The 14,521-nt window shown below is 38.8% G+C and overlaps 1 protein-coding gene across 3 annotated transcripts in view; it reads right to left on the bottom strand.

Annotated features, from left to right (window-relative positions):
• The window catches only part of STIL (STIL centriolar assembly protein), a 68,528-nt gene extending 61,059 nt beyond the window's left edge, over window positions 1-7,469 (bottom strand). For 2 of the 3 annotated variants that reach the window (XM_057310658.1, XM_026498158.4), the window contains exons 1-3: window positions 7,096-7,469; window positions 5,174-5,260; window positions 1,786-1,893 (exon numbers count right to left, since the gene is read on the bottom strand). In XM_057310658.1, the coding sequence (XP_057166641.1) occupies window positions 1,786-1,893; window positions 5,174-5,217 (152 nt within the window). In that variant the 5' untranslated portion in view covers window positions 5,218-5,260; window positions 7,096-7,469. The remainder of the gene's footprint in view (window positions 1-1,785; window positions 1,894-5,173; window positions 5,261-7,095) is intronic. The other variant, XM_048220558.2, reaches the window with a different exon arrangement.
• Window positions 7,470-14,521: the final 7,052 nt, after the last annotated feature.

Below are 14,521 nucleotides of genomic sequence, written 5' to 3'. Positions count from 1 at the left end.
AATTGCACTAAGTAGACACTGCAGTTATAGTTGTTCTCTGAGCATTTGCTTAATTTTACGAACCAGAGCAAGGATCAAGAAACTGTGAGGCCAGCCTCCTGTTTCTATAAATGAGGTTTGATTGAAATACCACATCTGTTTGTTTACATACGGTCTGTGGACTTCAGATACTATTACTGAATGTAGAATATATAAAAAATATGATTAAAATGTGAAGTATATAAAAGGGACTCCAAAATATGAGCAAGGAAGTAGATACTATCAAAAAAAGATGAGGCAAATTTGAAAAAGAACCACAAAGAACTGCAGAAATAAAAATATAATCAATTACAAACTCAATATAATGAACTGGGGATAGGTACATGAATTTTTATTATCCTATAAACTCTGCACATATATTTTAAACAATCTTTCAAATACATGGAATACTTCCACATTTAAAAAACCTAAACGTACAGATTAGATGGCAACTAAGTACACCTAAAGAGAAAATCAGTAGAGTTGAAGAAAAAATTACTCACATTGTAGCACAAAAAGATAACAGAAAATATAAAAGGTCAAGAGACATCAAGAAAAGAATGAACAAGTCTAAGAAATATTTCATTGAACTTCCATAGGACCATTGGAGTTTTTTAAAAAGATTTTATGTATTTATTTGAGAGAGACAGAGAGAGAGAGTATGAGCAGAGAGAGGGAGAAGGAGACTCCCTGCTGGGCAGGATGCCCGATGCGTGGCTCCATCCCAGGACCCTGAGATCATGACCAGAGCCGAAGGCAGATGCTTAACCAACTGAGCCACCCAGGCACCCCCACGAGACTCTTTTTTATCAATGATACTATCCTCCTCTGCCAACTAGTTTAGAACTTACTTTTTGACTTGTATCTCTCCTTTAGTTTGACTGAATCCATCATCAAATGCTATAAGTTATTTCTTTAAAATACCTTGTTTCATTCTTTCCTTTTGATCTTAATACTGCTACATTGCTCTAAACCCTTATAATAGCAACCATTTATTTGAATACCTCCTATGTTCCAGGCACCGTGCCAACTGCTGCTTTACAGAGCCTGTCTCATTTAATCCTTACAAGAGTGCTATGAAACAGGTATTGTTATTCCCATTTTCTAAATAAGGAAATGGATCCTTGCCTACTTTACTGAAGTTGCATAAATAAGAAGTGGTAGAATCAGGATTTGACCCCCCAGGCCGTCTGACTCCAGGTAAACAAACCAGTATGGCATAAATCGATGTTGCTTAGATTACAGAAAACCATCTCACAGCTAAGCTAACTCCAGGTTCTCCCCACTATGACCCATCCTTCTTAGAATTCTGCTTTCAACAAGTAACTCCCTTACACACAAAATTGCAGTGGATCTCTATTTTCTATTTCTTTAAGCCTAAGTTTTTATGTCTTTCTTTCAAGATCCTGCCCATAACCATATTTTATATTTCTTCTAAAATGATCTATCCACTCAAAATCAGTTCAATCTTCTCAATGTTTTACAAAGACAGCATGCTAAAGCACAATGAAATACCCTTTCAGTTTTTATTATATTTTGTCTCTTGAATTCCTACAATACTTAGAACTTAAGATTTGCAGAACATTTTAACTGTGAAATTAAGATTATTTCTCAAAAGCACAAAAGGGATAGTTTGTTTGAGGGGAGTTTCTGAATGGAAAAGTTAAAAAAAAAAAAAGGAATTAGTCATAGTAATCAACTTTGCCTTACACATCCTTTTGATTCCTGTTTATACTGGTTTGATTTGAAAAGAGAAACATCTTATACCTGTAGTAATTGAGATGTAAGTAGATGAAATCTCCAACTGGGATTGGGTTCCAAAGTGCACATTTTGATGGAGGAAAGTAGAAAGGTACCATCCTGCTTGAAGGAAACCTTTAAAAAAAGTTTTTAAATCAAAGCACAATGAAAAGCATACTTAGCAGAAATTTTATAAGAAGCAGTTTAACATTAAATAATGGGGCTTTTCAAACTACTTATGTTAATTTTAAAGGAGCTTAGAAATATTTTTAAAAAGTTAAAAAAAAATCCTTATAACCTTACTATCAAGAAAATAAGCACTCAAAATTTACGTATAGCTTTTTCCTGTCCTTTTTTTCCTATGCATACATAAATTTATATACACACGTTTCTTAAAAAGAATGGGAAGGGGCGCCTGGCTGGCTCAGCTGGTAGAGCATGTGACCCCTGATCTCACGGTTGTGAGTTCAAGCCACACAGTGGGCATGGAGCCTACTTAAAAAGAAAAAAATAAATAAATAAATAAGAATCAGGAGTATCAATCCTATAATATCCTTATTAAGTAACAGAGAAATAGTATAAACCATGAAATTACATTTAAATTTAAAATTAAAATTCTGTCCCTCTGAACTAATTTCTAGATAACACCCAACAAAATTATGAAAAGCACAAAAACTTAATACAGTCTTCATTTTTCAGTGTTTCTAAACTTGGTATCTTGGGTCCTATCACTTCAGTTTAATTGGTAATGAAGCATCAAAAGGACAGCATTATAAGTAACTCCTTAGCAAAGACCCTAGAGACAGCATAAAGCAAGGTTTCAATGTTAAATCATACAGAACACCATCATAAAGTTTTTATTTTACGTAAGTGAGTAACATGAGAAAACCATAAGAAAAAAACAATGGAGAGAAAGAACTGAGGAAAAGATATCAGCCAGAGTCCCGTGTAATTAAAGCACGCAAGCTCTGACAGTGAGCTACCTATACCAGTGCATTTGTGGGCTAGTAGACTATTTAGTTGAACTAAAAGAATATTAATCATATCATGTATTAAGAATACCTCGTTCTAGATCTTACTTTCACATATCATCTAATGAAGCTTCTCAGCTACAAGACTAGCCCGTTTACTGATCACCTACTGTGTGCCAGGCATACCAGAAGGCACTTTACATACACAAGATTTCTCACTAAAACTTCCAGAAACACTTTATTATCCATTTTATCAATAACAAACTATAACTCTCCTAACTTTATACAACAATTAAAAAGCTGAATGGTATAGTGCTTTAGAACCTGGATTCCAATTCCGGCTCCACCACTATTCCTAGCTGTGTGCTTTCAAATCCATGTCCAATTTGAGCTCATAATATCTGTAAGAAGGATCTTTAATCTCCCGTTTTTGAAATGAGGACATAGTCTGAGCTGTTCAAGGTCACAAAGCTAGTAAGTAACAAACTGTCAGTTTATCTAAGTTTCTATATCTAATATATTTATCACTTATCAGTTGGTGAGAGGCAGTATGATGTGGTGGATAAAGCAAAATGTCTGGAAATCAATTGTTTAGGTCTGAAAACTCGCTTCAAAATTTGCTACCTGTGTGACCTTGCTCACGTTATTTAATGTCTCGGTGCCTCAGTTTCCTCATCTGTTAAACAGGATAATACCTGTATCTCCTGGTAATTACACTGAATATTAAATGAGTGCATCTATGTAAAGGGTTTAAAGTAGAAGTCACATCAGATTTAAATCCTGCCTATACCACTTATCAACTATATAACTCTGGATTGGTTAATCACTCTACAGTTTAAAAAAAAAGAGGCAGGGGTATAATAATAGCACCTATACCTCATAGGTTTGTTATGAGGATTAAATAAGAATAATGTAATATGCTTATTAGCACAGCAAACGGCACGTAACAAGATCTCAATAAATGTTGCTATTACTCCTTTTCTTAATCTAAGGTATACCATAGACTTTAGAGGCAGGGGAAACACAACCATCCTGCAACGTGGCACAAAATTTTACATGTATGTATGTAAGTGTTTTATCTTATGGGAGGGGATTCATGCTATCAGATATTCAAAGCGGTCTACAACCCCTAAATAATTCAGAACTGTTGTAGCCCAGAGATTATTGAAAACCAGAGGTCAGGGGCACCTGGATGGCTCAGTTAAGCGTCTGCCTTCAGCTCAGGTCATGATCCCGGGGTCCTGAGATTGAGCCCCACGTCGTGCTCCCTGCTCCACAGGGAGTCCGTTTCTCCCTCTCCCCCTGCCTCTCCTCTGCTTATGTTCTCTCTCTCACTCTCAAATAAATAAATAAAATCTTAAAAAAAAAAAAAAGAAAGAAAACCAAAGGTCATTAAATAAGTAAAAAAACTAGAGTTGAATATATCAGGAATAATCAATTTAAATTACATGAGAATATTATCTTACCTAGAATGTAAGGAATGAATTTGACCCAAAAATAAAATAAAAAAGAGAATGTATTGGCTTGTTGCAAGTGCAACAAGTTTTTTCAAAGAACAGAGTCGACAAATTTTCAAAGAATAAGGGGTGGCAGCAGGATAAAACAGAAGGGCCAAAATTAAGCAAAAGGAATATGATAGCCTCTTTGGGTCATGTTTCCCACTATCTTCATCAAAAACATCTGGCAGAAAAGAAAAGTACAGAGAATGAAGGTAACTCATGGATATAATTATAGTTTAGAAGAAAAAAAAAATTCACGTCAGCATTAATTGTCCCTCCCTAGAGGGAAAAAAGGAACGATAAATGACCTAAACAGCCAAATAACGCAAGCCAATCTGCCTTATCCCCAGAGTACTGACAGACTGAGAAAATTAGGGGACAGGTGGCAAGCTCCTCCTTCCTATTCCACATGAGTGGGGAAAGGTTTAGGGACATTTAAAGAAACTTGGTATATCCAATGTGAAATTTTTCCCATCAAGGATTAGGTTTTACACAAAGGAAGGAACCCAACCACATTCTCACTTGTCTAGGATGTAAATAAATATGTCTATGATTTTTAGCCTCGAGAGCTCAGGTTCTATTTCCCATCAATAAAGATGCGCTGTGAAACCATAAAAGAGAAGATGGGAATGAAAGTAATATTTACTAAGTGCCTACTATGTGCCAGACCCTTTACTTTAGTAATCTTATTTAATCCTTCACAATAATCTTCTGTTATATAGAGATTACTATCCCCCATTTACAGATGAGGAAACTGAGGCTTAGAGAAGTTAATTAACTTGATCAAGGTCACCCACCTACCAAGTGGTAGAGCTGAGATGTGGACCCAGGTTTTCCTGATTTGAAAGTTGTTGTTGCTGTTGTTGTTGTTGTTTTCCTATTCCAACCTATCTTCCCAAGTTATGAGAAGCAGTGAAAAAAATTTTAATAAAAATGTTTCTATACCTGGTGTTCATCTGGGGCCCTGCAAGAGAATATGTAGGCTCCATGATAGTTGGTGAATTATGTATTCAATTTCAAATGCTTAGTATCCTAAAAAAGTAAAGAGAATGTTACTAATGAATGATAAAAACAAAAAATAAGAAACATGATTTCACCACATATTAACAGTACAGGCAAAATTAGGTTACTTATATGAAGTGCCTTCATCTTTGGATTAGTAAGACAAAATGCTTGTAGAATCTGATCATTTTCATACTTTATAGTCATTCTGCCTATAAATTAATGTTAATATTAATCTAGGCAGCAGGCAGTATTTAATATATGAAATTTTGACCAAAAGCCTCACAATATTCAGAAAACCTCAAAACAGTACATAGGAACAACAAACTAGATATTTATTGGATCTGTAACAAGGTTAACAAACCTTAAATCTTGTGGAGACAGAGACAAATACTGCATCCCCACAAACGGACTTGTTTCCCTACAGAATCAGTGGTCTTTTTTTGGCTGCACATGCCCTCTCTGGGTACTCCTCATCCACTCCCATTGCTTCCACACCCATCTGTACATAGCAAACTCTCAGCTTCCACCTCTCTTCTCAGTTTCAAACCTATATTTCTAATTGCCCACTGGGTATCTCCATCTAAATATTATCAAAGCAAAATACAGAGCTCATAGTCCTTTCTTTACAGTTCAGTATTTCCTATACTCTTTTATTAGGTCTTGGAGTTCTTTAGGCCCTGTACATTCTACTTTAATTCTAGCAAGAAGGAATCGTCTGAAGCAAGATAAGGGAGGAGAGAGTTATTAATGCAGGTGCAGAAGAGATTTTTCAGATAAAGCCAGAGGCTGAAATTACTGACTAGAACAAAATCTTGTTTAGAGTGTTCTTGTAACATTGACTAAAAAGCCCCTCTTGGAGATATCTGGATTTCATGCATCATCTATGGAATGAAGGCTTTAAACTTGAAAGCCCTTCTACATCACTTGGTTGTCACAGGTTACAGTATTCGGATCGATATTTGTAACTCTAGAAAGTACATAAAATGCCATTTTTCTTCATTAAACAAAAAAGTCTTAAAGCTCCATATTTGTCCCCTCTTCCTTTATGTATTAGGGTAAAAAGATAATGTTGATCTATTTCTCATTTTAAAACAATATATGAGTTTATTCTAAGAGTATCACACAAGCAATTAAAGCCAGTGAAACTAAAACCACATACCACCTATATCTAGCAAAACAGATTCTTCTCAGATAATGGCATCGTTTATCAAAATGGAAACCCTGAAGTTATCCTTACCTCCCCTTCCTCCCTGTTTCCCCATATAAATTCTGCCTTAACATCTCTCCAACCTTAGTTCCTGACTTCAATTCTCACCAGATTTACAGAAAAGTCCCCAGAGTGCTCCTAGAAGGGTATTTGTGCCTATCTGGCCAAATTATTCCCCCTACTTAAAAAGCTGATGGCTCTTCTTTATATACAAAATAAAGCACCTTCACAATCTGGCCCCACCTTGTTATTCCAACCTCATCCTTTACCCTACATTCCAACCAAATTGAACTATTTACAGTTCCCCCAGTTCAAGCATCTTTGCACAGTCTGTTCCCTTAACTTGGAATGCCCTGGTAAAGCTCCATCATCCTTCACAGTCCAAATCCAATGTCACTTGCTCTGTAAAACCATCTCCTGGACACCATGTGATGTGACCACCGCCTGCGTTCACACACACAGCATTTTCACACTGTATTGCTTACACACTATTCCCAGTAGACCACGGACCTCAAACCTTAACTGACCCCTTAACTACGTAGCTATATAAGCTGAATGCGAGGAATGCAAGAACCAGCACACTTCAGCCATCAAAGCTTCACAGTAAAAACACCTTTAAATGGCACGTTATCTACGGCAAACCTCTTTCACATACCTAACGACAAACGATTCCTAGGGAATTCGTGGTCCGCTTGACTTATTTCTGCCAGTAGTTCCCCTTCACATCGTCGGCCTCTGGCTCCAGGAGGGCTGAACCCACCACAGGGCCCCGAATGTTGCCCACCGTCCTCCTCCGAGCTTCGCTGCCGCCCTTCGGAAGAATCCAGGACACAAAGCCAGGCTCACCGCAACCTCCGCCCAGCGGGGTCCGTTTGTTAGGTCGGAAGAGAGGTCGGCTCCAAGGAGCGCCTCCGCCGCCTCCACCCCGCCTCCGGGACGTTAGGGTCGCGGGAACCGAGGCGGCAAACAGAGGTTCGCGAAACCGAAGCCCGCGCCGCGCCTACTGACTGGTCGGAAATCCGACCCGTCAGGGGCAGGGGCGGTGCCAGAGGCAACTCGCACGGTCGCCGTGACGTACTGCTACATCAGCCAATCAGCTCTCCGCACCAATCCGGCGCTTGACCAATCCCAAGCCTCATTGGAGAAATGAGTGCGCCACCGGCCCTCCAGGATCAGATTCCGGAGGATTTAAACACTACATTTCGGTCAACGGTTAAGTTCCGGGGTGGGGCGGGCCTTGCGCACGCGCAATGAGAAGCCCAATCCCGTGGATGCAGGGGTGGCAGAGGCAGTGGGAAGTGCTTGCTGTACGAATTGTCGCTCGGCGAGTAGAAGCGGACAAAACTTTTTACTTAAATGGACAAAAGAGAGGGAAGTTAGGTTACTTCTAGTTTCTGAGCTAAGAAGAATCCTCTCCTGTCAATAACAACAACAACAAAAGTTTTAATTCCTTACCGTTGAGTAGAAAAGAACGTGATTTAAATTTATAAACCATTTATTCTTAGTCTCTACGACTAATGTTGGTAATTGAGCTTTCTCCACCATTATTTTATATGATTGACCTGCAACAGCCAAAGTGGGTATTATCACTATTCAAAAAGGTAGTAAATGTAAAAAAAATGTGTAAAACCACACCGCTAGTTAGTGTGGAGTGAGGATTTGAAATGCCACTTTCCTCTACATTTCACTTATAGTAGCTTTCCGAGCAATTTGGGAATGTCAAAGTGTGAGATGCAACTGTAGGTTGTATTGTTCTGAGTAAGCGTCCACTCTTTCGAGGGAGTTAGAACACTATCCTTTTTTTTTTTTTTTTAAGGTTTTATTTATTTGTCAGAGAGAGCAGAGTGTGAGCATAAGCAGGGGGAGCGGTAGGCAGAGAGAGAAGCAGGCTCCCCACCCAGCAAGGAGCCCAATGCAGGACTGGATCCCAGGACCCTGGGATCATGACCTGAGCAGAAGGCAGACGCTTAACTGACTAGGCCACCCAGGAGTCCCCAAAACATTATCCTGAAAAATGTATCAAACTAGCCAAGAGAGGGGTGCCTGGGTGACTCAGTCAGTTGAGCAACTGACTCCCAATTTCAGCTCAGGTCCTGATCTGGGGTGGTGGGATTGTCCCAGGGTGGGGCTCTGCCTTCAGCAGGGAGTCTGCTTGAGATTCTCTTCTCCCTCTGCCTCTCCCCCTGCTTGCAGTGGTAGGCAAGTGCCTTCTTTCTCTCTATCTCTCTCAAATAAATAAATTAAAAAAAAAAACTAGCCAATAGAGAGATATGCGCTATAGAATGTCATTCTCTGCTTTCCTGAAAAAATTCTTAGAATGTAGGGCACTCATTTTAAGAGAATTGATGGTGAGTTCCTCAGCTCTGGTATGAGAGTAGGAAGATCCTCAGACAGTGTTGCATGTCTGACAAAGTGTTTGCCAACCCAATAGGGAGCTCGGGAACAACGATTGCCCATTAGAAGAGTTACACATTAGGCAGAAATGGCTAGAATCCTTGCTGTGCTTAGTCATTGGCTGGGGCTTCTAAGAAAAAGCAAGCACCAAGCTAAGGCAGATCCTGAAGGCCACAGCAAGAGGCTGTTAGCCAAGTGTATGCTTTGCAGCTGATTGGCATGACCTTTCTGGAGAAAGACACCTTGATGGCTGTCATGAGTTACATTAAGTGCAAAGGCCCTAGGGAGGGAGCTCCCTGGCATCTTCAAGGAAGACCAAGGAGGCCAGTATGTCCTTAGCAGAGCGAGTGAGGAGAAGAATAGCAAGGGTTGAAGGGGAGAAGGTGTTGGTAGACCACACAGGGCCTTAAAGGCCATGATAAGGATTTGGTTGCACTTTTGAGTTAGACAGGAAGTCACCAGAATATTTTTATTTTATTTTACTTTATTTTATTTTATTTTTATTTTTATTTTTATTTATTTTTAAAGTAGGCTGCACACCTACAACGTGGGGCTTGAACTCAAAATCCTGAGATTAAAAGTCACATGCTTTATCAACTGAGCCAACCAGGTGCCCTAACCACTGGAATATTCTAAACAAGGGCTGCAAGATCTGACTTTAGGTTTCAGAAGACTACTGTGGTTGCTACTTTGAGAATAAACTGGAGGGGGAAGGGGAAGCAAGGAGACCAGTTAGAAAGCTACTGCAAGCCACCTAGGAGAGACACTGATGGTGGCTTGAACCAGAGTGGTTAGCAATAGAGGTGGTGAAAGGTGGCTGGATTCTAGATATATTTTGAAGGTAAAATCAACAGGATTTCATTAGAGATTGAATTTGGGATGTAAAAGAAAGGGACTTTGGGTGGGACCCTATTGATCTATGGTTTTCTTTAGAACTACTTTAAGATATCTGAAAGAGAAATGTAAGATGATATTAGATAAAAGAGAAAGGATGAACATAACACATAACTCCCTCCTTAGGTGTAGGGTAGGTATAGAGTACAGTAGGGAAAGAGGGGAGGAAAGAGTAACTTTACACTGGAGAAACTTGACCAAAGCTACTTCAGCCAGGTGATCACGGTCAAATTGTCATAACTCATGTAGATAGTATGTACACTGGATATGCTGTGTTGAAAATGGCATATCCAGTGTACATACTATCAACATGACTTATGACAATGTTGGCCGTATCTAGGGGTGTCTTGGTGGCTCAGTCAGTTAAGGGTCCAACTCTTGATTTCAGCTCAGGTCATGATCTCAGGGTCATGAGATCAAACCCCGTGTCAGTGGAGCTTGCTTAAGATTCTCTCTCACCTTCTCCCTCTTCCCCTCCTCCCCAACCCCTTACACGTATGCTCTCTCTCTCAAAAAATAAAAACAAAAACAAAAAAAGAAACCAAGAAAATCTAAATAAACTATGGACTTTAGTTAATAATAATGTACCAATATTGGTTAACTAATTGTAACAAATGTACCATACTAAATATAAGATGTTAATAATAGAGGGAAACTCTGTGGGGGGTATATAAGAACTTTGTACTAGGTTCTTAATTTTTCTATAAATCTAAAACTGTTCTAAAAAATAAAGTCTACTAAAAAAGAAAAAAGGAAGGGACAAGAGGGGCGCCTGGGGTGGCACAGCGGTTAAGCGTCTGCCTTCAGCTCAGGGCGTGATCCCGGCGTTATGGGATCGAGCCCCACGTCAGGCTCCTCCACTATGAGCCTGCTTCTTCCTCTCCCACTCCCCCTGCTTGTGTTCCCTCTCTCGCTGGCTGTCTCTCTCTCTGTCAAATAAATAAATAAAATCTTTAGAAAAAAAAAAAAAAAAAGGAAGGGACAAGAGGAGAGTTGAAACATATGCTAACTTTTTGAGCAACAGCAATAAAATAAAATGTCTTCTTTTTGCTTAATAAGAACTCAAATACCAGTAAGACTTCAATTAAACATTTTATTACCACTGGATTCCTAAGCAGGATATACACTTAATGATATGCATAATACAGATACTTCTCAAATTAAATGAAGAGAAAGGTAATTATTGACTTCATTTAAGGATTGGAATGACTCAGCCTCATATTTAGAACAACTGAGAGGTGCCTAAAGTGCCTACTTCCCTAAATATTGAGAACATTTTTTGAATTATGTTATAATGTAACAATCACTGGCTTTGGGGATCTGGCCTCAATTCTGCCATTTAATCTCTCTAAAATTGATTTTCCTCATTTGCATATTGTACATTATTATAGAAAAGAGTTAATGAGTGCGAAAGTTAATTAAAAGAGTACCCATATATTATTTGTCCAGATGTATTGACAATTGACAGTGTTAATAAATGAGCAACACATTCATAGAGATTAAGGGAACTGATTTGTTAAATTAGAGAATAAGCTTAGTGAAATAAAATCTACAAATGCTATACCAAGGACTTACTACCCACTCAGCTTTGCGCTTGATGGCATAGGGAACTGGAAGGATATAACAAACAGAACAAGGAAGGCCCAATTTTAAAGGTGGGGTAATAAGAGGTAATTATTCAAAGCAAATATGAATTATTTTTAGATTGCAGACAATTTAAATAGACTGAATATATACTATTCTATTGATCTCTTCTTTGATCCCCGTTTTTAAAAATTTATGTCATTTCAGGACACTAGGGAATTGCTCTGGTTATGGGTCCCTACAGAGAAAAGCTACCAGCCTTACTTTTCAAATTTGCAAGTGCTTTAATTTGCTTCACAGAGGATCATTTCTAGTATGGTATACATTTAAAAAATGCATGAGTTTGTTGCACAAACAATGCTATAACAAGAAAAAAAATTATAAAGGGCAAATTTCACCCAAAATTCTACATCTTAACACATCCGTTGTTCTCATTTTTCCTTATTCCCTTTCAGTCCCTGTCTACATGCCATAGTCTTTATGTTAACCCTGGGTAAATGTTTGGTGTCATAAACCCTGGCATGTCTGCTAGTAGGCTGGCTGAAGGAATTAAAGAGGTATTGTTATCACCAGGAACAAGGAAGTTGGAATTAGTTATGAGTTTTGTTACTCAATTTCTCCAAATACCAATTTTCCTTTCTCTATTTACACTTCTGAGCTAAGCTAGACTACTGCTCTTTAAAAACACCTGCAGCTTTGCTTTTAAGAAACATATTTTTTAGGGGGATTGTTAAACTGTCAATTTGTATAAAATTCCCTTGAGACTCTTAATCCTCTTGGGAGAGGTAAAAATAACAATTTATGTGTCAAGTCCACTTATTTTACCTTTTTTTTTTCTCTTTTTTTGTAATCTCTATACCCAGTGTAGGGCTCAAACTAATGACCCTGAGATCAAGAGTCACACCACACGCTCTGCCCACTGATGCGCACCAGATGCGCCTTATTTTATTGATTTTTTTAAAGCTTGGATTGTTTGGAATGAAGACAGGAATGATGAAATAACACACATAGGTAAATTCTCTAAAAGTATTTGCGTAACTGAGTTAATGTACCATTATCCTGATTTTGCAGGCAAGGAAACTATAGGTATAACCATCCTACCTATGCTTTCAGAGTTAATAAGCAAAGATGCTGTAAGACCCATCATAAGACAATCTCCCTTCCCTGTTCAGCCTGCCATTCTGCAGCATAAACCCGACTGAGCTCAGCTGACACATTCCCAAGAGGTTACGCATATTGCCTGTTGTCAGATTTACCACATCAGCTTTTTAAAGACCATGTTTCCTTTAACAAATGTTCTCAGAGTCTTTGTTAAGTGGTCCTTTGATAAAAGAGGAAATCTAATATGCAAATATGCAAATCTAAGTAACAGGAATCTGCATTTTAGAAACTCCATTAAGCATCAGGTGATGTAATGCACTAAGCATCCTTCCAGGAAATAGATCGCAATATAATAGATGGCTACAAAGGCCTGAATGCAAAGCATATGGCCTGCTACCCCGCCTTCCAATGCTACCACATGCCATGTCTTTGCTTCATTGCCCAGACTGATCCTAGAAACTGGTTCCTAAGTATACTCAAGAAAGGTGTTTTTGTAATTACAGGGAACTAGCTGCCAAAGACCATCGTAGATTAAGCTTGAGTGGCAGCAACCAAAGTAGTCTAAATATTCCAAGGATCTCAGAGTACACTTAAGAGAGTGAATCCTACTGTAACAATAACAGGTTGTCATGCTGTACAAAGAGTAATCAGACATAGTGTCTTCCTTCCAGAAGTTCTAAATCCAGTGTGGAGATACACAATACACCATGGTGCTACAACAGAAGTAAAGGGGGGAAGGAATAAGTGTGTATGGGTGGTGGTGGTGGTGGTGATGTGTATAGAACAAAAAAGGGGCACCTCACCCAGTCTTGGGAATTTGGAGAGAGGTTCCTGAAGGAGGAAAGATCTGAGCTGAATCCTGAGGAATGAATGGCACATACCAGCAGAGGTATGTATGGTCAAGAATGGGAAAATGAAAGTATGGGAACAGATGATCTATTGCTAAAGGGTAATTATGATAAATAGGACAGCTCCTATAGAGTTCGCTAAGAACATAGCTATACCCTGGAAATAATAGCATACATTGAATATATGCCCCAAAGACCTAAGATACTTGATAAATAAACACATATGGGTAGGAGTGGGTTTTGAGGATAGCTCTTGTTATAAATCTTTCTGAGATCAGTCTTCTCATCTGTAATAGTATTAACTTTGAGGGGCTTTTGTGAATATGGAACTTTTTATCTTGTATGGGGTCTGTATTGTATAGAAAGAATGTAGATTCAAAGCCATATACACTGAGTTTGAATTTGACTTTGTTATCTACTGCCTATGTGGTCTTGAACAAAGTACTTCCATTTCCTGGCTGTTTCTCCACCTGCAAAATGACAGTACTAATGTCACATCGTTTAGAGGACTCTATAAGGCAAGGCTGATGTTTAATCAACACACAACTGGTAAGACCAGTATTGGTGGTTAAAATAGTGAATTATTTTCAGATTAGTTGGTTTATAACTACTCCACTGAGCACTTTGAGTGCCCTCCACCCCTCTCCGGGGACCCCAAGGACCTCTCCATGGTCCAGTAATTAGAGGGTTGATGCCTGGGATAGCATATCTTGGCGAAGAAATTTACAAATATTCTGATTGCACTGATTATTAAAAAGTTTGGATATCATTCAAAAATTAGGTAATGTAAGTGAAATGCCTGGTACTTAGTGGATATTCAACAGATATTCATCAAATTTATTTAATCTAGGAATTCAATCTATGGGTTTAGTTAGGAAATGACCCTTTACTTGGTGACACCCATTTACTCAATATATATTTATTACGGCATATTATTATTGAAGGTCTGGTTGTTTGCATCTGGGTGGAACTTACCCTTTTCTCCAAGGAGTAGGAGCACTGATCTAAGGCTTAAAAAAAGTGAATTCTTGGGGCGCCTGGGTGGCATAGCGGTTAAGTGTCTGCCTTCGGCTCAGGGCGTGATCCCGGCGTTATGGGATCGAGCCCCACATCAGGCTCGAGCCCCACATCAGGCTCCTCTGCTATGAGCCTGCTTCTTCCTCTCCCACTCCCCCTGCTTGTGTTCCCTCTCTCGCTGGTTCTCTCTATCTCTGTCAAATAAATAAATAAAATCTTTAAAAAAAAACACAGTGAATTCTT

The sequence above is a fragment of the Ursus arctos genome, unplaced genomic scaffold (assembly GCF_023065955.2).
Source record: "Ursus arctos isolate Adak ecotype North America unplaced genomic scaffold, UrsArc2.0 scaffold_12, whole genome shotgun sequence".
Lineage (NCBI taxonomy): Eukaryota > Metazoa > Chordata > Mammalia > Carnivora > Ursidae > Ursus > Ursus arctos.
The sequence above is the reverse complement of the archived record's forward strand: the minus strand, read 5'-3'. Positions and strand labels throughout refer to the sequence as shown.